We start from the raw sequence: 22240 nt of genomic DNA on the forward strand, positions 1-22240 counted from the left end.
TTAAGTTGAAATACTGGATTCTCTGACATCAGTGCTACAGCCACAGTGTCCCTCTTTGAAATTTCTATTTCTATAGCCAGAGTAGCTGTTCATCTTAGAGTTCAAATTAGCGCCAAATATTTGCTGAATGAGTTAGTGTCTGCTTATAAGTCGTAAGAAAATTTTAATAATCTTTTAGAAGGTGTGTTTGTTTATAACGGTTAAATTGAGCAAAATGTTAATGGAGTTTGGCAGGCAGTGAGGCAGGCAGTTGCTTAACTCAAACTCCAGAGTGTGTATTTTCAGAGCAGTGTGCTTTTGTTTTCAGGATAACAGCCTTAACTTCACACTGACAGACAGTTTGACAGTTATACACAGCTGATCAGCCTACAGTGGAGGACTCGTCCTCGCTTCTTATTATCAATCCATGACGTGGCATGCGTCTTGCACTCTTGCAGCCTTCCTGCAGCCTGTCTGAGCTTCCCCAAGTCTGGGAAGGCGGGGGCGGGAGAAACAACTCACCTCAACCATAGATGGCATATTAAATAGGATTTCAACCTATTTAATACACAGTCTATGGCTCTGACTCATTATTTGTACTGCAGTGCTCATTTTTGAACATGCAATTGCTACATACTGATCCTGCTTCTGTACATTTTTTTTTTTTCATTTTCATTTTTTTAGACAGCCTATTCAGTGATTGAATTTAACTCTGAAGTAGTAAGTCATTTTTTGCACAGCCAATAAGTTTCTTCACACATTTTGTTTCACTTTTTTCACCTTCGTAATGGGTGTGAATCCCAGCTGTCTTCACCTGCTGTGATCAAGATAACAGCTTTTCAGAGTTACTCTTCCATCCTGAGTATTTGATACTTGAACATACAAATACATGACAAGGGAAACACCTGAATAAATGAGTAAAGCAACATATCAATGCTTCCATGGAAACACTCAGCTGGTACCTTGCCTTTGTGCAGCCTACACAGCACATCCTCATACCTACACAACAGAAAAGGTTCATTGTCAGTTACTCCCAAAATGACGTCATATTACTGGTGGAGAGTACTGGCAGCATCAGGCTTACTGGACCTGAACTACATTACGTAAGTCACGTGACAACCCATGTGATTTAGGGTTTAGTTTACAGTTTGGTTAACACAAAAACTACTTGGTTAGGGATGGGAAAAGATTGTAGTTTGGGTTAAAATAACTTTGGTACATTATTTATGTCACATGACAGAAGTGACATCACTTGTGCAACAGCATGGTTTGGTTAGGTTTAGGAAAAGATCGTTGTTTGGGTTAAAAGAACTATGTTACATATGTCACATAATGGAAGTGACATCACTTATGCGATGGCATAACTCACATGGCATTACACATGTCGTTAAAGTTGTAAAACAGTTGCAGTTTGGTTGGTTTTAGACACAAAAACTACTTGGTTAGGGATGGGAAAAGATTGTGGTTTAGGTTAAATTACATATGTCACGTGATGGAAGTGACATCACTCACACAATGGCATAACTCACGTGACATTATGCACTTGTTTACATTGTCAAATGGTTGTTGTTTGGTAAAACTACTTGGTTAAGGTTAGGAAAAGATTGTGGTTTGGGTTAAATAAATATGTTACATATGGACATATCAGTTGGAATAAGCATGTTCTACTGGTGAACATGGGCTGGCCTGATCGACTTGTATGAAGAATGAACAGTTTATTACCTCTCCTCCTCCAGCACGGTCCCTCCTGGATGGTGTAGGAAAGGTCGATGAACTCCAGGTCCACGGCGGAGCGTTTGGGAAGGTGGGAGAAACGCTGTGCTTCAGTGATCTGGTTCTCAACCTTCTTCAGGTGGGTCAACATGGAGGCTTCTTGCTGCTGCTGAGGCTGACTGCCTCCATTACATATTACAGCCTCCTCCATGGGGATACTGACGGCATCAGGTTCCAACGCCTTATTGTCCATACCAGCTCTCTGTCTGTGGGAGGAAGGGTAGGAAAGAGAGGAGAGGCAGTAGAGGTAAGACAAAATGAGAAAAATAACAGAGGTCGTCTTATCTGCTGATGTGTCTAATTTTACCCCTGCAACTGGGGGTTTTGGTGTCTTGACAGCATATTTGGAGGTCATTTAATAAAAGTTGTGAAACAACAAAACAGCAGGGCACTCGAGCCAGTCAGCAGCTTAACTTTACGCCAGAAAAACAGAAGAAGAAGAATGGGGGGAAGGAAAATACTTTCTGCCATTTGTTAAGTAGCTTTTTACCTTCTTAAAACAATACAACAAGTATACAGATTTTATTTGTAACGGTTGTTTAGACTGATTGGACTGCTTTCAAATGCAATAAATAAACACAAGGTTGCCAGAGAATTTGCACTGGGAAACATGCCAAAAAACAACCTTTTCTTTTTTTTCATAAAGCTCAGTGTTTCCTTTAGGGATGTCACTCTTGGTTAATTTTGCTTTCAATAGCCTCATCATCTCGCCTGGCACCCAAGTCTTTTAGTAATCAATTAATTAGTAATTAACTATTAAGTAACTTTCATTTTTAAGAAAAAATAAAAGCAAAATGACCCCATGCAAGCTTGGGCAGAAACAGATTACATATAATAAGATAAGATAAGATGAAACACCAGATTGTTGAAACACAGACCTTTTCTCTTTCAACGCTGAGGTCACTGGTGCCCTGCTGCTAACTGTGTTGTAGCTGCCGTTAACCAGTTAGCTCAGTTATCGGTCCTATTAGACTGAGACACAGTCACAGAGACAGACTGAGGGAGATCTGATGGTTGGGAAAACAGTGATGTTACCATGGTGATGGACAGGATTGTGACTCTGGCGATGAGGAAGACATGGCGGGTTCAAGAGGCGTGAACCATTTGAGCAGCGAGCTTGTAACTTAATTTGTTAACAAGTCCACAGTGAAGTTGGAAGTTATTTATTGTTTTGAACAATGAGGTTATACTGTGTTGAAATTATATATACAGTATTATATATAGATATTTTATAAATTATAAATAGCATCTGCAGGTCGACTGGGAAAGTCTTTATCTGAGGGCAGCTGTAATACTCACACAGACATAATACATACACAACTTATGTGGCGCAGTATAATTATTCAGTTTTCAGAGAGATGGTCTGTTCAGACACAGCTGGAAATGTACTGCAAAGCCCAGACTCCACTATAAAAAAAGGTGCCTTTGACATTGAATTTCTGTACACTGTACATGTGCAAACAGCTCATGATGCTGCAGAAAGAATGCAAAAGGAACCACAAATAGACCGCATGATGATGATGTGATTTATTGTTGCCAAAGGGTAAAGTGATGGTAGCTGGGACAAGCTGAGGGTTAAGTGAGGTGAGCGTGAATGCCAATCAGACGTTCAGCATAGATGGAGACACAGTGTATTAGCAACAGTCCTAAAGTGAACAATGATGTCATTTGTCTGTCTACTTCAGATTGATTTTAAATGAAGCAATGACTGAATGGCTTTGATGTATAGAGTGTGTTTATGCACTTGAGTATCCTACTGTTGTGGCTTATCCTGATCATATCTGGGATGATCTTTGCATGAAACGTGAAAAACCTGGTTATTCTTCCCTGTATATGTGACAATAACAGTACAAGGCTTTTCATAGTCTCTCTGCAGGTTTGTCTTCATCTCTCACCATCTCAGCCTTTCTGTTTTGTATGTTCAGAAACCAGGATAGGGTGTTTACATACCACAGTATCTGATGTCTATCACAGTACTCCAGGTAGCACAGCTAGTCTTTTCAAAAGTGAGATAAGGCTTTATTCAGGTTTGTGAAACCAGGATATGACTTTTACATGAGCGCAAGTCCAAAAACCTGATCATAACAGGGTACTAAAGCGCATGTAAAAGCACTTAGTCATAGGTCACCTCACTGTTATGGTATTTACATCCATGATCAGTGAGCAAGGTTGGAATTAAACATTTTTAGCCCATTTCATGGCGTGTCTCTAAGGATGGCTGTATCAGTTGGTCCACTACTTAACCAAACCTAAATAACTACTTTAGCATCACCACCCTGATAATCCCCCAGTCATTCAGTGAAATATCTCCATAGAATGTTTTATCACAAAATGTGTTTCTCACTGAGACGATGTATCGTAATATCTTTGGTGATCTTTTGGTAAAGCTAGCTCAAGAACCACACAATTCTGCAAGCTCAAGTTTCATTTGCTCTGGCAGACACTTCTGGCCCCACCTCCTCTTCAGACAGATTTCCACCTGATCATGTTCGATGCGATGACTGTAAAAAGGAATGCATCCTTATTGGCTGTCGAGACACAACCAAGATGGCTGCAGCCTGTGGAACTGTCTTTGTTGAATCCACCATCAGTATTAATGAACTCTCATGTAGCACCGTCATCAGGTCAAAATTTTAATTTATCCAATAAACTTTGGTTCATGGACAAATATTAGCAAACATAATGGCTGTACTTTGTGCTAATTAGCAAATGTTTGTATGCTAACATGATTAACACCATTACCTGCGTATCATAAGCCTATTAAAATGATTACTGTGAGCATGTAAGTATGCTTACTTTAGCATTTAGCTCAAAGCTCCCTGTGTCTCAGTACAGCCTTACAAAGCTGCTAGCATGGCTGTGGACTTCTAGTCAGACATTGTTGTAGCTGAAAGTAATTTGATAAATTAAAGGACCAATTTGTAGTATTCAGTGGAATCTAGTGGAGAGTAGAGCTGGGTACTGGACTTAGTGCTTTCAATGGTACCAACAGAATTACACTGGTACTGCCAAATTCAAAGTACCAGTTCACATCAAATCAATCAGTGCCAAATGTCTATACCTAGGACTGCATGTGAAAATGCAAAGCTGGCAAGGGCAACCTGTTAATAAAGCACAACCCACAGTATATCTAAAAGCTAAAGAGTGCACTAAAGAGTGGATAAGTTGTTGTTTGAGTTAACTGGGTTTTTTACTGATGCAGTATCTTCCCTGGTTAAAATCTTATATTTGTCAAGTGAAACACATCCTCAGTTGGATTTATGTCAGGCGGCTTAACCAGTAAAGCACATTCCACTTTGTGACAACTTTTTGTCTCTGGGTTTTTGTTTGCAGTATTACATATTCAAAGTCTTTATCCTGCTAGAAGAATAAATGTCATCCAATGATGTGTGACATTTGTGAGGATTTAGGCAGATAATTACAACTATAATTACAACTATTTCTGGATTCTTCCTGCCTCTGCAGTCATCACATTATCAACAAAGACAGAAGCAGTGGCAAACATCTGTGCAAGCAATGACAGAATAAAGAGCATGGCTCACAGAGCAAATGAGCATACTTGCCAACCCTCCCGATTTTCATTACTCCTCCGTTTCCTCCCGAGATCACAATTCTCTTGTATTTCAAACCTTTTTTCCCCTTTTTGTCCTTTTCATTATCACAACCTGTGTGTAAGCTCTACATGGCATGTAATCCAAAAGTCTACCATTTCCACCCAGACAACAATACAATTACACCAAAACTATCTTCCAACAAAGAATTCCTGTTTCTTCAGGACATATTTAAAAGTAAGGAGCATGTATTTTGTAAAATTTGCTGTGTCACTTTTCTTTTAGGGAGAAGGAATAAAAAAACTGATGAATATTAGTTTATTCCAAATATTAACACAAGTTCACACTTGATAGACAGATTATTCTGTATTCTTTCTCAAGAATTAAGTGAACAACATAAAAATGCTGTTGCAGTGTACTTACTATTTTGTTGTTTTCATTCTTTTAAAGTCACTAGAATGCAGGTAAGAAAGCCTCTGAAACTCAAATTTTTGGTAGTGAAAACCTCCCTGTTTTGAGGTCTCAAGGTTGGCAAATTTAAATGAGTTTCTTTCATTCCCAGTAAAGGTTAACTCAACTCTTTTTTAATGTATTTTCCGGCAAAAGGTTCAGTTCATGAGCCTCAGCAGTGCTTCACTGTCAATAGATCCACAGATAGGCGGATAAAGAGACAGAGTGCTGTTTCCTCTTAATGTCTGCATAGTGCTGATGATGCAGAGACAGTGGTGAGTAACAGCATGTCTCGGTAGGCTGTGTGTGTGTGTGTGTGTGTGTGTGTGTGTGTGTGTGTGTGTGTGTGTGTGTGTGTGTGTTTGTGTGTGTTTGTGTGTGTGGAAACCCTGCTGCCTGGTAAGTATGCTCCAGCTCAATATCACTTACTGTATGATAAAGACATTTGTAGTCAGGCCTCTCAGGTGTGAACAAATCATCTGTGTCTCTTATGAATTATAATCCAGTTAGTTGTTGCCTGGATTATATTCACAAGCTTTTTGTTTTTTTTTTTGTCTGGTTTAGGAAGCAGCGTGATGTCCTCATACTTCAGTGAAAAGTCACAGAGAAGATCTGGCAGGAGACGGTTAGTGTACAAAACAGACCATCATCCTGCATCCTGTCTCCTACTTAATAAATTCACAAGTCAAGTATTTTCAAAAACAATCTTTCCCAAAGTTTAACCAAGTGCTTTGAGATCCTCAAAGGGACAGTTAAACATGCATATTATTTCTCTTACTAGTAGTGCTTTTTATAGACAGTTTTGGTGTGAGTTGCAGAGTTCGGGGGTATCAGCCGTAGAGGTTTCTGCTTCCTCTCCGATATAACTAAATTGCACTTGACTTGTGGAGCTCAAAGCACCAAAAAATACATATTAAAAATTCAAAACCAGTGCCTCTTTCCAGAAATCATGACCTGATTACTCAAGATAATTCACAGACCTTGTTGTGGGCAGTTTCTTGTGACGTCGCAAGATGTAAACATTAATGGTGTCCCTCTTGGCTAAGCTGAAACCTCTCACCTATGAGCAGATGCACGCTTCCTTCTGTGTCATGATACCATTACGTCCAGGGGCGTCCAGTTGTTAGACTCATCTTAATTTTGCTCATAGATTAGTGTAGCACAAGTTGGAGAATTTCACAAAAATAAAGGTTGACTAACTATAAACCAAAAACATTAGACACCTTGCCCTCAGGCTGACTCAGGCTTAAGACACATGTTACCATGGTAACAATCAGTGTCACCAATTGATCAGTAGTACCCAACAACAAAAAAAAGGAAAACATGGTTATTAATTTGTGGTTTGCTAACATTATTATGGAGAGAGCAATGAGAAGGGAGAGAGGTTTTAGAGACCGTAGTAACCCACTGGAAATTCTCTTCACCTTGCTTTGCATCTTGTACCATATTTTTATATCTTTTTGAACATCTCTGATGCTGCAGCAGATTGATTAACACTGTTTACTGTCACTGCAGTATTTTAATTGTTACACTCTTTGCTGAACTTTTCAAGTAAAATATCTTTCTAACTGTTTCCTGAATTCCTCCAAAAGACATAACACTTCTGCTGGAGTAAAGACAGCACTCTGTCAGCCCTCTTTTTTTAATTTTGAAAAAGGTCTTCATTTACCCAGAATTCATTGTGACATAGTCCCATTTAAGACAGCCAAGAACTAAACTGCTTTGTGAAACAGATAAATTTAGACGTCTACCTGAAGTATAACTACCTGTTATATCTAAGCCATAGTCAAAGTCCCGGCCCCAGGATGTTGAAGGAGACTCAACCATTTCGGTTGAAACAGGCTCAGTTAGTCTGGTGTGAAAACTGCCAACTAAAGTGCAGTCCAAGTGAACAAACGGTCTAAGACCGTTATATATATGTACATATATATATATATGCCTTTAATGACAGGACACATGACAGGAAATGAGGAGAGAGTTGAGGAATGACGCAGCAAAGGGCCATGGGTGGGAGTCGAACCCACAGCCGCTGCAGACGACTCACAGCCTCCGTACATGCCCCATATGTCAATTCATTAAATCAGTTAAAACTGTGACAGCGATCCCTCAGTAATAAGCCCTGAAACATTACAGTACAAGACGCCTCCTTTTTGTCCTTCGCCACGTACCTTTTAGTCAGTATTCATAACATGTAGGGATTTGCAGTCAAATAATACTAATAATGCTTATGATGAGTTATTTCTCTGTGAGCTCTTTGTGTCACCAAAGATAACTAAATATATACTTCAGGGGCATTCAAGTGCTGCAAAAACATTTGTCAGTCAACAAAATTTTGATTTCCCCACTTGGGTCCTAATGATGTTCGATGAAAGTCGCCGAACCTGTCAATGAATTACCTATCTGTACAACTTTGTGTTTACTCCTCTTGGTTTGTTTGTAAAAAGTCAAGTATCATTTTTGGGCCGGGGGGGGGTTGGTGCAGCTGGACCAAGAGAACCAAACTACAGGTGTGAAAACACTCAGCTTTCAACACAATCTGCCCCATGATGCTGATAGATAAACTGAACACTCTGGGCATGAGTGCCACACTCTGCAATTGGATAATTTTCCCTGTTAAAAGGGTTTTTTGGAGAGTTTTTCCCTCACTGTTCCAAGGGTCTACAGGACAAGGGGTATTGCAAACTTGACAGACTGTAAAGCCCTTGGGCCAATAATGTGGCATAGGGCTGGGCGATATGGACCAAAAGTCATATCCCGATATATTTAGGCTGAATATCGATATACGATATATATCCCGATATTTTTTCCGCAAAGTGAGAGCAAATGTTCAGTCAAGGTCAAAGCTAAATATGACATGTCACAAGTAGTTTTATTGAAACTGGCTATTTCAGTGAACAGTGGCAAAATCAAATGAATAAATAGTAAACAGGTTTCTTCACCTGGTTCATGAAAAAAAATGCTCAGTTGTTCAAATAATAAAATTTAAACATAAATACTGTACCTTTTTTGAAATTAAATAAAAATATATCTTAAATAAAAATAGCCTATAAAATAAAATAGGCCAATCTTTTTCTGAAATAAATCTATTCATGAGAAAAGTACAATAAACATTTTTTTTAGTTTGACAACAATAAATGGCTTATTGAAATTGAATCCGACTTGTTCCACAGTTGCAACAGGGACCATATCTTTTGCAATGTGATAGGACACCGCTTTCGTTATAGTACACCACTTGTCACTTTTCTTTTCATAAGGCACACTGCGGGAAATGAGGCTCGCAGTGGGCTTTGTTTCGGGGCTGGAGCTTTTTCGGGTTGTGGATGGCTTGCAGCTGGGGCTTCTGCAGCGCGCAGCTTCACACAGTCTTCGTACTGCAGTTTTGCCACTGTTTTAGGTGGTGAAAAAGATTTGTAGTGCTTCCACCCCTGGCTGTAACTTGTTTAGCGCATTCCCTACATATAACGTGATTTTGTTGCTCATCTGATACTTTAAAACCAAACCATCTCCAAATTACTGAGCCACTGCTTATTCGTTTACTAACCAATTCCTCCTTCGCGCGCTCTGCAGCCGTTGTTGCTTCCTCCATGCTTGTTGAAGAGTGCCGGAGTGTCTCTCCCTGCCCCTCTCCCCTCTGTGCACGAAAGAGGAGGGGCGCGCGGAGCAGTGCAGAGAGCTCCGGGTTATCAGCGCAGCAGAGCAAGGATCACAGCGCAAATTTGAACTATATCGATATATACGATATAGTCTAATTCCATATCACATTTAAAAATATATCGATATAATTTTTATATCGATATATCGCCCAGCCCTAATGTGGCATAAGACTCGAGAAATACATTTTGACTTTATTTGACTCACTTCCTTCACTCTGTGAGCTCAGCCCCCTCCTGTTCACTCTGTGCATCCATGACCACAACCTCCAACATGGAAAGAACTCTATTGCGTGAGATAATACCACCTTCACTGGCCAGATTTCAAACGATGAAACTTCATATCGGGAGGGAATCAACATCTTGCTGAGTGGTGCACAGAAATCAACCTACTGCTCAATATCTGACAAACCAAGCAGTTTCAGGTTCCTGGGATTCATCGTCACAGAGAACCAGTCATGGTCATCACACATCTCCACCCTGGTGAAGAAGGCCCAGTAATGGCTGTATATCTTAAGGAAACTTGAGGCGGCAAAACTGCCAAGTTCTTGTCAGCTTCTACAGAGGAGAGGAGCAATTGAAAGCATCCTGACTGAAAACATCACAAACTGGCATGAGATGTGCACAGCCCAGGACAGGAAGAATGCATCGAGCAATTATAACCACCCAGAACACCATAATGTCTGCAGTATCTGCAGTCATACCATCACACTATGAGACTGCTTAATTCAACCTCAGCACTCCTCCATATATATTAGTTTGTTCTATATTTTTATTTGATCAAAACAATCAATCAACCAAAGAGGGAACTACATCGAAATCTTGATACACAGCCCTGATGTTTATGATTAATAAATCTCCTTGTATCCTCGTAACTGTTTCCATCAACAACCTGCTGGCTTTAACCCACCACCACCAGTGTCCAGACTGCAGACTGCATCTTTTATCTTCATATCAAGTATGCCTACGCCTAATCAAGATGCTTTGGATCAATAAAGTCTAATCACCAAAGTGTTTCTTCCTAGCCTCAGTATATATGATTACGCACATTTAAATGTTTGGCAGTCACTATCCGATTCTTTGTTTGTGGTTTTTCAAACAGAAATGCTTCAAAACTGACGGTTCCACCTTCCTCAGTATAAGGCCCTTCTATTTATGCACTTTTCATAAGGTCAGTACCTCAGCAGCCATCTGTCTGCAACACTGATATGAGACCATGATTGTGTCTGTGGCTTTTGTGGCCTTTTCAGTAAGTTTGAATCAGCAGCCACGTATCACTTTCAGGACTTTCCTCCAGTGCAAAAACCTACTAATATGGTCAGTGACTCAGATTTGTTCGCACATGTGCTGAACACCTCCACTGGTGACTGGTTCATTATCAGAACAGCTTCAATAGAAAGGGATATCAGGGTTCCTACGCCTTTTCCAAAGTCAAATTTAAACACTTTTCAAGTGTTTATTAGGTGCATTTTCAAGGTTTTCCAGCAGCTTACAGCTGTGGTAACATATTTATGTACATATACATGCTCAGAATGTTAAAATCAGATGTTATTATGCTATAAACAACCAAAATTATGGTTCATGACAAAATTCAACAGAAGGGAGACAAATTAAAGGAAAATACAACAAAGTTTCATGTTTCAAAATGTGTCACCTATCTGGAAGTAGACTTGGCATCCTGTTACAGCTGAAACAATTAATAAATAAATTAATCAGATATTAACTGATTATTAAATCAATCTCCATCTATTCTGAAATTTGAATATTTTCTGGTTTCTTAACTCCTCTCTGATAGTTAACGGAATATCTTTGAGTTGTGGACAAAACAAGACATCTGGGGACTTTGGGAAACACTGATCAACATTTTTCTACATTTTAAGGACCAAACAACTGATCAATAAGCAGAGAAACGATCAATAGATTAATTGATAATAAAAATAATCTTCACAAGAAAGAGTTGAAAAATAGATCCAAACATGGATTTTTGGAGTGACAAGATTGTGACAGGATTAATTAATTGATTAGTCATTTTTTAAGAACAAAAAGTCCAAATTCTCTGATTTCAGCTTCTTAAATGTGAATATTCCCTAATTTCTTCACTAAACTAGTCTCTCTCTCTCTGACTTACTTTATGTCTTTATCTAAAATGCAAACTATTTAGTCAGACAGCAATTTATTGTGAAAGTAATACGATTAAAATTTCAAGCAGTTTCAAGAACTTTCTCCAAAATCCAAGCACTTTTCAAACCTTAAAAACACTACATTAAAATTCAAGCATCTTCAAGGAATTCCAGCACCCGTAAGAACCCTGGTATATACGTTTCCTGGGAAAAGATAGCCAAGGTATGACCATCAGACAAAATCCTTTTCCATTGTCCTGGCAGGACTCTAAGCAGCAGAAATATGCAATCTCCCCTGTGATCGCAAGGGTGATTAATGATCATCGAAATGGAGATACGTCTAATCTACTTTGTTCTGCGCAGACCACTGTAAAAATGGTTCCCAAGTCTGAGGTGGTACAGTAATTTGTCCTTTTTGAGACAGAAGTCTCATTTAATCACTCATGGGGTTCTTAATCCCTTTGGGGATTAAAATCAACTTTCTTTTCTACCCTTGATCTGCTCGGAGCCGGAGGGGGCTGGAGTTACCGGCTTGGGAAAAAATCTGCAGACTCAGGTACACCACCAAGCACCAAGCCAAGCTAATGTATGGGAATTGACTGCTCCTTCACTTGCCCTCTAGATCACACCTCCACGCAGACACATTTCACTGACAGCAAGGAGAGACAAGCCAAAGAAAAGTCTTCTCTGGGTGTCAAACGGTCCTGATAATAAGGAGGCAGGGAAATGGAGAGACGGGTTACGTATGCCAGCGTGTCACGAGTCAACCTGGATGGGACTGCACTGTTCTGGACGAGAGGGAAGGTCCGGAGAGGAGAGAGCGGAGAGGCAGAGAACTCGGTGACCTGGGATCATACCGCTTCAGATTATCTACAGTACCACTGTTGCACCTGTATCTGACTCTAAGACTTGATGCCCAAATCCAGCTGGATTAAAGGCCCATTAGAATCAAATAAAGCGGTCAGTTCAACACAGTTAAATGGAGACATCAAAGTGATGATGCAAAATCATGCCAGCAGCCTGGTTTAACTTGAATGAACTCAGTCCAGTCTACTCTACAGGTTTTGTGTGCCGTAGGTCTCTCTGAAAGTAAGACTTAAGACCACATACCCTGGTGTATGCTTATGAGCTCTGATTTACAGCACTTAATGCTATTGTATGAAATAAATCAAAGCAATTAGGCTTTTCACAGTTCTTCATCTGTGGTCTAATCCAAACCTCATGTTACAGACTGCCCGAAGCTCGCATCACTCACTCGACCGCTAAAATTAAACGAAATGGAAATTATTTGCTTTACTGGATGAGAAGATTCATGCCGCTCTGAGTCCTGTGTAGTAAATATGAAACTTGTGCCAGCGTGTGATTAGCCTAGCTTAGCATAAAGATGGGAGCCAGACGGACAAAGCTAGCCTGGCTCACCCCAGAGTAGAGTTTGCATTATTTAAATCTTTTCTGTCATAATGACACGTGACCAGAGATGTTTTTGTGGTGAAGACAGTGCTCCAGCACCAACTATGTCACTGACTTTGATGAAACTGGATCATACTTTTTGGAAAAAAAATGTTTCCTGATTTTCCCTCAAATGTTCTCCGGCTGCTCTGCCTTAGCTGTAGGTGACTGACAGACAGAAAGCTTTACTTCTTAACTGCTAGCTTAACTGCTGCTAACTGCCTTTAGCTTCAGAGTACAGGATGAGTCAAGTGACCAACCAGTGTATTAACTTTATTTTTGATGGAAGTGTCCCCACAACAACTGCAAAACTCTGTGTGCCAGTATGTTTTACTTTGGACTGTTTTCTTAATATTATCTTTCTACTGAAATCATCCAGAACATTTGGACTGGCACCAATTTTTATAACGGAAACACATTTCCAGAGTCAAAAACTCAACGGACTAGCATGACTAAACAGTCTCTCCAGGAAATTGCAATGTTGCAAACGCAACAATTCATGCAAATTCAACCAATCCCTGTGAATTCTTCATTCACCGCAACTTTTCTGAAAATTTGACCAATCATCAGTTCCACCAATCATAGCTGTTCCCCGCACAAACATCATACATTTACATCTCCAGGAACCGAGTACATGTTCTGTTTTTTGGTGTTTTTATTTTTTTTATTTTGTCATGGATACTGAAAAGAACACAAGGTTTGTCATTGTTATTGACATTTGTCAATGATCTGAGCATTTTTATATTTTATAATGTTGTGCTGATTGAGTTTGAGCTCAAAAAAGATTTTGCTCTTTTGTGGAATACCTCCAGGTGCACTGTTATACATTTATAAATAAAGCGTTTTTTGTCAGAATTTTTTCAATCCTGAGGCTTTTAGGCAAGGTTACTTAGAAGACTCAGAACAGAGTGTTGTTTTATTCTCCTTTTGTTAAGTTGAAAAAAAGCGATGTTCATTTGCAATTTCACTTGCTCCTGCAAAAACTGCCTAAAACATCACAATATGCATCACTTTTTTTTTTGGAAAAGCTGCCAGAAATCAGGCATTAAAGGCCGCAACAATCCCAGAAACAGTCCACAAACTTCTACAGACACTGACTAAAACTCATGATTTAAAACGTGGCATCTCTGTTCAATCTGTAACAAACAGAAAATGCAAAATGGCAAGATGTAAATATTTCTTGACCGGGAGCAGGGACTTCCTGGCATTCTTATGCATGACAAGACTCCACAAAATCACTTCCCAATATGTTCTACTATTCCTTTTAACCAGCTAAATCGGAGAAAGCATATTTTTCACTATGTCTTGACTCTCTGTTTACACTAGGGCACAATTTTTCACTGCTATAAACTGAGCAGACTAATTCTATAAAAAAGGCTTTGTGTCTTAAGGTAAAGCCACTTGACAACAGTGACGTACCGCAAAGCTGATCAGATACAATCGAGAGTTGTGCTGAAAATGATGGTCCAGAGAGTGACTTCTTGAGACTTGATTTGATGATGAATAGTCCAAGGACTTGGTTATGACCTTAATTCACACAGGTGATTTAACCTCTTTGTGTTTGGGGGTGTGAAGTGACTAAAAACATAGAATCTGACTAAGATTATCTTTAACAGAAGTATAAACTCTGGGAAAACTAAGTTGTACGTGTGGTGTGTGCCTCTATGAAAGGCCTAGAAAAGCTCTTTCATGAAAAGTCATGCAGCTGTAGACTGTCTTTTGAAGTCAGCACAATTTTATGTTCAAAGCAAAAATCCACCCCTCAACACTAACCTTTTCAGAGGCAGCTATTGGTACCAGGGACATACACAGAATCTAAAAGCAGCGGGGACTTTATTCTCCATGGGCGGAAAGTTTTTGGGTCATTCTGGGAAATGTAGGAAACAGCAAACTGCAGAGGCAGGTTGAGGTCATTACAACACAACTCCTAAAAAGCCCTGACCATCACTGAGATGTGATAGTTTTTGACATTGGATTCTTTCCTGCTGCTATTGTGTGTTAGTACTACATTACCCAGAGATCACTTGGATACAGTACAATCTTTTACTTTGGATTGTAGTGTTTTAGCTTTTGTAAGTGGTCTTTTCTTTCAGTGTTCAGTTATGGTGCACATGCCCCCTAATGCTATCCACCCACTTAAATTTTATTCCAAATGATGCACCATTGCAAAGTTGGGTGAGAAGAATCATCCATCATATAACAGTAATATTTATTCTTACAAAAAGTCACTTTCAATACAGATTTTGATCCTGAGTAGCTGCTCGGCACTGATGTGCCTTACCCAAAATTTTAGTTTCATCCATTTCCCCTGTGCTTTGTGAGTTGTAAGCCTGAGGTCACATTTGTGCCACAAAACAGGTCTGGAAATCACATTTTCAGTACATAAATGAACACCAAAGAAGAACTGATCTTTTAATACTATATGATCCTTTGAATGGTATCTCAACAGGACTATTTTTATGCAATATGTTAGAAGCTCATTTATTCCTATCTGTGTGTGAAATGTATGATTTAGAGAGCAATTTCACCATGCAGTTACAGGAAGACAAGCTGATAAATTAACAATACTTTCTTTTTCTTTTTCTCCACTTTATATCAAAGCCAAGCATCTATGAAATAACTACAGCTTCTAGAAAACTGTAACACCACTTTAAGGTGAGTATTAATCTTTTAAGCACTACAGTATTGTCTGTCCTAAGCTTAAATATGTCCCAAATTGGCCAGTCAATCACAGGATTGACACATAGAGACAACCATTCACTTTCACACCTACAGGTATTTTAAAGCCACTAAAAAGCTCAAGCTGCATGTCTTTGGACTGGCGGGTGAAAACCCACACAGGCACTGTGAGATCATACACACTCTGCACAGAAAAGCCCCAGCAACAGACACATCTGGCTAGGATTGGGTGATATGGCTTAAAAATATAATTATAAAATGCATTTTCTCTAAAATACGACACTGTAAATTCTGAAATAGTTTGATGATCTTATAGAATATGATGCATTGCTGTAGATGAAACTAGTCAACAGTACATAAAGTAGTTAAAATGAGCTCAACTTTAAACATCTACAGCAGTAAAATGCAACGTACATGGTAATGCAGCGGTAATATTAATACAAAAACATCAGATATAATATTAAAACACTGACAGGAAACATTTTACTGCACAATGAGTAATGCTACATTTACTTTTGACGCCTTCAGTAAATTTTCCTATAATACTGACACATTTTTCTCTGAGTAAAGTTTACAATGCAGAACTTTTAATTGCACTGTGGGGTATTCATATTTTTACTTAAGTCCTTATACACCCACCACACCTGTGCTACCGGCTGAGCCTTCCCTTAAGGGAAGGTGGGCTTGTGATGGAGGTTAGAGTGGTTTATTGTGAGAGTGAGCTAGCTAGTTAGCTGCTGCAAGTCAGGCTAAAGACAAGCCTCAAACTGGAGGTCTTCCACATATGTTTCAGAACTGGAAGCTGTGGATGGAGCAGCAAACATGATCAGATGATCAATCGCATTTTCTTATGTGATTTTTATTTCCGCCACAGCAAAAAAAAAAAAAACATCACAATTACTTGAGCTAAGTTAGCTTTTCATGGACCAGCTCTGTTGTGAAGAGAACAAGAAAATATATAGTAACATTTCATAAACAGGGAGTTTTTATTATTTTCTGCAGCATCAAACACAACACACAGCCTTTCAGTAACTATTATATTGTGATCTGAGCTGATCTACACACTTTATGTTTGACTGAAGTAAAGTAACTGCCCCTCAGCAGAGATCAATGGAAACACTGAAAACTGATGTAACAATATGGTCATCTGCTATAGCGCACATTAAATCATCCTTTAAATCAATGTGTAAGGGCTAATGTACGTATTACGTACATGATTACATAATTATGACGACATCATTACATTACATATTTTACATAATGTACGTACACGACACACCGGGATTCATATCACAATAATGACTTGCTCACTGTACATTATTCCTGTTATTACATGGTTACATATCAAAAAATAAATAAATATTTGGGACACATCTGTGTGCATTTAAAATGATTTTATGGCTGTATTTCTGTATTTCTCATTTTCCTGCTTGTTACATGGCTATGTACCCCCCCAAAAAATCCATAATTTGATGCAACATATTCATTTTAAAATGATTTTAGTGATTCAACAGTGATTTTATTGTTCCTCCAGAATCTATGATCCAAACTGTCTCCATAGCAACAGTCAATCCTTCATAAAAAAGGGTCCGCTATACAGAATTAATAGAACCTTAGAATGCTGTAATTGATCAATCAGAATTGAGTATTTAACAAAGTCATTTAATAAAATCAATATATTGCTCAGCCTGCCCAACCATCTTGCTCTGTCCCACTGAATTAATGAACAAACTATGATGACTGTGTTTGGTAATATCAGGTGACATCTTCAAAAACTGCTGCAGCATCTCTCCTTTGTGGGAAAACTCATCGTTTTTATATTCTGCTACCAAGTAATAATTCTTCCACAAGTTTTAAAGGGATAGTTTGGACTATCTGGAATGGGGATGTATGAGGTGGTCAGTGTGTTACCTACAGTAGATGTTGAGAGTAGAGTAGTTTTGGAGAAGCACAGAATCAATATCAGTTTAAGTATACGCTATACTTAGAATATTTTCCCTGCTGTCAGGCAGCCTCTTCCGACTGGAAACCACCATTATACAATGTAATGATTATCGCTGACCTTGTCCACAGCAGCACATTGCTTAACTTCCTTACACTGTTGTATACGTTCAATACACTCCTCCAGACAGAGGTGGGAGTAAGTCACACCTGTGCAAGTCTCAAGCAAGTCCCAAGTCACTGTGGTGAGAATCGAGCAAGTCGAGTCATCGCTCCGGTCAAGCAAGTCAAGTCATACAAAATGCTGATGATCTACTTCAGTTTCCTCAGTTGAAGGACAGTAGAGCTACAACGACTAATCCATGATGCAATTATAAATCGATAATTAAATTAACCGCCATCTATGTTGATAATCAATTAATTTTTATGAAACTATATTTTTCGACACTTGTCACATTTTTCTGACATTTCATGGGCCAAATAACTAGTCAGTTAACTGAGAAAATAATTGACAGATTAATCAACAATGAAAATAATCAATAGTTACAGCCCTAAAAGACTTGTAAGGGTGAGTTTTAATTTCAACTGTTGCAGCCTGCTTACACCTTATTAATCTTAATGATATTCAATATTTTTTGGCAATGAATCAAAATTTCAGTATTTTTGGACAAACTCTCATAACTTCCTCATTCATTGGTCTCTGCTGGTCTGCTTAGAAAAATTAGAATATTTAGTTAAAAAATCATGTCCTTTGTCTCAAGTCTATTTCAAGTTTCAAGTCTTGAATACCAAGTCAAAGTCAAGTCGAGTCTTTAATCAGTTTTAGTCAAGCAAATCTCAAGTCCTCAAAATTGTAACTTAAGTCTGACTTAAGTCATGTGACTTTACAAGTCACTGTAAAAAAAAAAATAGTCAGGACGACTTCAAATTTCAAGACAACACACTGCATGAGATTTTTGAGTTTTGAGCCCAACTCAAAGTTTTGTAATAAACTTTATAAAGTTTTGCTGACCTATAATCTTTAGTGGAGATAATTTATTTTTCCTCTTTAGATAAACTTGAATCTTTGAGTTTGAGAAACTCAACTTTATTTTTAAATTCTTTTTTTTTTTTTTCTAAAGTTTCTAAAATTCAAAGCTTTAAGTTAAAAAGATCAGCGGTTGGTAAAACTTTTGCAAAACTTGAGAATTTGAGTTGGGCTCAAAACTCAACAATCTACTGCAGTCCACTGCCTTGAAATTTCTCACCTTTTTCATTTTACATTGTACTGTAAGTTGCTGTTTAACTGTCAATTGTCAATGTAAAGCTAAGCCTGTGATCCTGAAAACAAAAGCCCATTGCTCAGAACATACACACTCTGGCTGCCTTTGTTACTGCCTGCCAAACTCCATTAACATTTCTCAGTTTAAACTTTATAAACATCTACTCCTTCTAAAAGCTTATTAATGCTTTTTTTTACCACTCATAAACAGACGCTTACTCATTCAGCAAACATTCGGCATTAATTTGAAATCTAATTAATGTGAAATGGCAAAGAAAAACACAAGGGAGGGATAGAAATTTCAAGGGAGGACAGCACGGCTGCAGTGTTGTTGTCAAAGAGGTCAGTATTTCAACTTTACCTGTTTCCTTGATCTCTGATGTCATATTGTGGTCATTTTATGATTGATTGCAGTAAATATATGACAGATTTCTCCTTTAGTAAACTCCTACAGTCACAAACAATATGGCTGAGACCCTCCGTGCACAGAACTGTACATAAATGAGAACATATGTTGTGTAGGTAGAAGTAGAGGTAATAAGCACTTTGAAACATGCTGTAAAATGACTCACAGGCTGCTGTGAGTCTAAGTACTGAATGCACTGCAAGAATTAGCGCTGTTGTGTCAACTGCATGCTAACATTTAGTAAACACAACAGCATGCAGAAGAGAGGCTACACGCGGCCGCCGCAGCCTCTTTAACCCCCACATACTGTCTGATTGTTCTGCAGCCTCGCAGTATGACTGGCTGTTCTTACATAACGTGACAAGACTGAACATAAGGATATTACGACCAGGCCCGGGGAAGTGGGTTAACAGTGCTGCTGCTGCTCCCCCATGACTTTGTAAGAATGAGAGCTAATTCACTGAAGAGGCTTTGACAGAAAAAAAAAAAAATCTAAGAGCTCACGTAGTCAGAGCTACAGCATACAGAGGCTCCGTAAGCTACAGCAGCACCTCTTACTCATGAGACAGAAGTTGAAGTGGAGGGAGGGGGAAGGGTGGTCTTAACTCTGAAAGTTCAAAGAGAGGGAACAATTTTAAAGAACCAAACTATCCCTGCTGTACAGGTAATAAGGGATGAAGTGCTGTTATGGGTATTAGCGTTTTCTTTCACCCTTTAAAGACCATTTCCTGTTAATTGTATGAGTTGACTGTGACTTTAACGTATAAAAAGCATATTAGAGCCTGACTGATGAGATCATTGCAAGTATATCAATATCTGCATATACTGTATGTCAGCTGATGAATGAAGTAAAGAATCATGTTTTGAAACAGTGTCAAATTCTCAAATATCAGTATTTGCGTTGGCCTCAAAAATTCTGAATCAGGTTATATTATACCATATATCATATTCAGTTTATACACTTGAAGTAGCACCGGGGCTCTGAATCGGTACAGCCCAGTACCAAGTAGTATCAAGACTTCAGCAGTCAAACAATACCTGCATTTGATCCAATTTGTACCCAGACCAAGAACAAACTTCAACCGACGCTTCACTTCACTTTATTGACAGTTCAGTTCAGCTCAGTGCTCGAACTTTTAGCAACAACTTCTGGGATATTTCAGTCTTCACTCAGTATTAACACTTAAATTGACACTTGCAGTGCTTCAACTTTCTTTCAGTATTTGTATTTCAACTGCCACTTCAACTACAACTATTCAAGTTCTTAAACTACTTTAAACCTATCAGCTGCAACATTTCTGCAATGAGCGCGTGGAAATTTTCTTCAGAGACATTTCCAGTTCAGATTCAAACCTGTATATCTCAGCTGTTAAACACTGTATCACAAACAAGAACAGAGTTAGTATTTTGTCTGACATATCAGCTGATATGAGCTCCTTGCAGGTCAATATCAGCACGTCAGCTGATGAATGGCACGAAATTCCCAATTGCCCAAAACTCTTGAATATCAATATCTGTGTCCGTCTCAAATACCTTGTAGTGGTTGAATTAATTTTTTTTTTTTAACTGTGTATCATGTTTACATTCACTTAAACTGGGAATAGTTTCTTTCAGCAATTCCACTTCAGCTAACACTGTCTCTGCAATTTATTACCTGATTCAACTGACACTTTATCTTCTTTCAGCAATTCACTTTTCTTTCAGTATTTGTCTTTCAAACGCCACTACAACTTCAACTATTTAGGTATTTCAACTATTTTAAACCTTCCAACAAACCAGTATCAGCTGATAGACTTCATATACAGCAAAGAAGGAATAAATAAGAGAAGAGCTACACTAAGTATCATGTCAGTGATTGTTACATTATGATAATTACATTGCTTTAGGTACTTTTTTATTCTTAAAGGGGTTAATTGTATAAGTTTGACTCTGAATTAACTGTAAAACAGCAGTTTAGGATGGTTCAATCCCACAAATAAATAAACATGACATCACTGTGAGACAAAAGATGTTGACTCACAGTTTCTTTTGTAATAAAGTGATGAACAGTAACTCTAGTTCACCCAATCATTTCTATAAGAGCAAAATAACTATAAAATAAATTAAAATATATTTTTGATTCTTTTTAGTTAAATACAAATTAATATACTCTGTCTGGGAAATAATGTTATAGACCAAGAATAACTTAATATTGTTAATTGTTTGTTCATTTTAAGCTACATTTCTAATGAAATAAATCATACATGATGTAAAAAAAAAATTAAAAAATGAAACTTGAGGCCATATTACATTTGGGATTCAACACTATGATGCTCTTTACTTGGATTTAATAAATTAAGATTTTAATGTATGACACAATTAGCTCCATCTCACTGGTTCTGTTAAAAGGACTGCGTAAAGCCACGGAACAGAGGATTGGACAGAGTTGAGTGGACAGGGGACAGGCTGGACGGTGACACGTCTCCTACAGACAAAGATGAGTCATACGAGATAAAAAGTAACACTTGTCAGAACCTCGTTAAACAAAGAGAGAAGGGAAAAGCTTACGTTGGCTTGTGTCGAGTGAAGTGTCGTTGTCCTCCGCGGTGTCTGTCTGTGTGTGTCTGTCTGTGTCTCTGTCAGGATGTTGTTATCCTCCCCGGCTGCTGCATTCAGGACCAAACACGGTCTGTTCCAGTCTGCCGCATCTACAGCATCGCTGCACGGAGCGGAGCGGAGCAGAGAGCAGAGAGGGCGGGTCAGGACAGGACAGGACAGGACAGGACAGGACAGGAGGGGCTGGACGACTGGAGGAGGGACACCGGACTACTGTAAAGACCCCGCTGTCAGCTCCGGGTCACATGGGGGAAGAAACGGCTCCTCTGCTTCGTAGAAATGTGGATTTGTGTCTTTAATCTTCATCATGGCTCACAGGTGTAGGCTTATGTTTATGTAACCCACATTTCTCTAACCTGTTAAACCCCGAGGTTTATTTCCCACCA

General features: G+C 38.7%; 1 protein-coding gene across 1 annotated transcript in view; it reads right to left on the reverse strand.

Moving 5' to 3' along the window:
- LOC146327411 (ATP-binding cassette sub-family G member 4-like) overlaps positions 1-22017 on the reverse strand; it is a 47385-nt gene extending 25368 nt beyond the window's left edge. The window contains exons 1-2 of the mRNA XM_084716828.1: positions 21807-22017; positions 1702-1958 (exon numbers count right to left, since the gene is read on the reverse strand). Coding sequence (XP_084572954.1) covers positions 1702-1945 — 244 coding nt within the window. The 5' untranslated portion in view covers positions 1946-1958; positions 21807-22017. The remainder of the gene's footprint in view (positions 1-1701; positions 1959-21806) is intronic.
- Between the last annotated feature and the right edge of the window lie 223 nt (positions 22018-22240).

Source organism: Lutjanus erythropterus, chromosome 4 (genome assembly GCF_056507025.1).
Source record: "Lutjanus erythropterus isolate fLutEry1 chromosome 4, fLutEry1.hap2, whole genome shotgun sequence".
Classification (NCBI taxonomy): Eukaryota; Metazoa; Chordata; class Actinopteri; order Lutjaniformes; family Lutjanidae; genus Lutjanus; species Lutjanus erythropterus.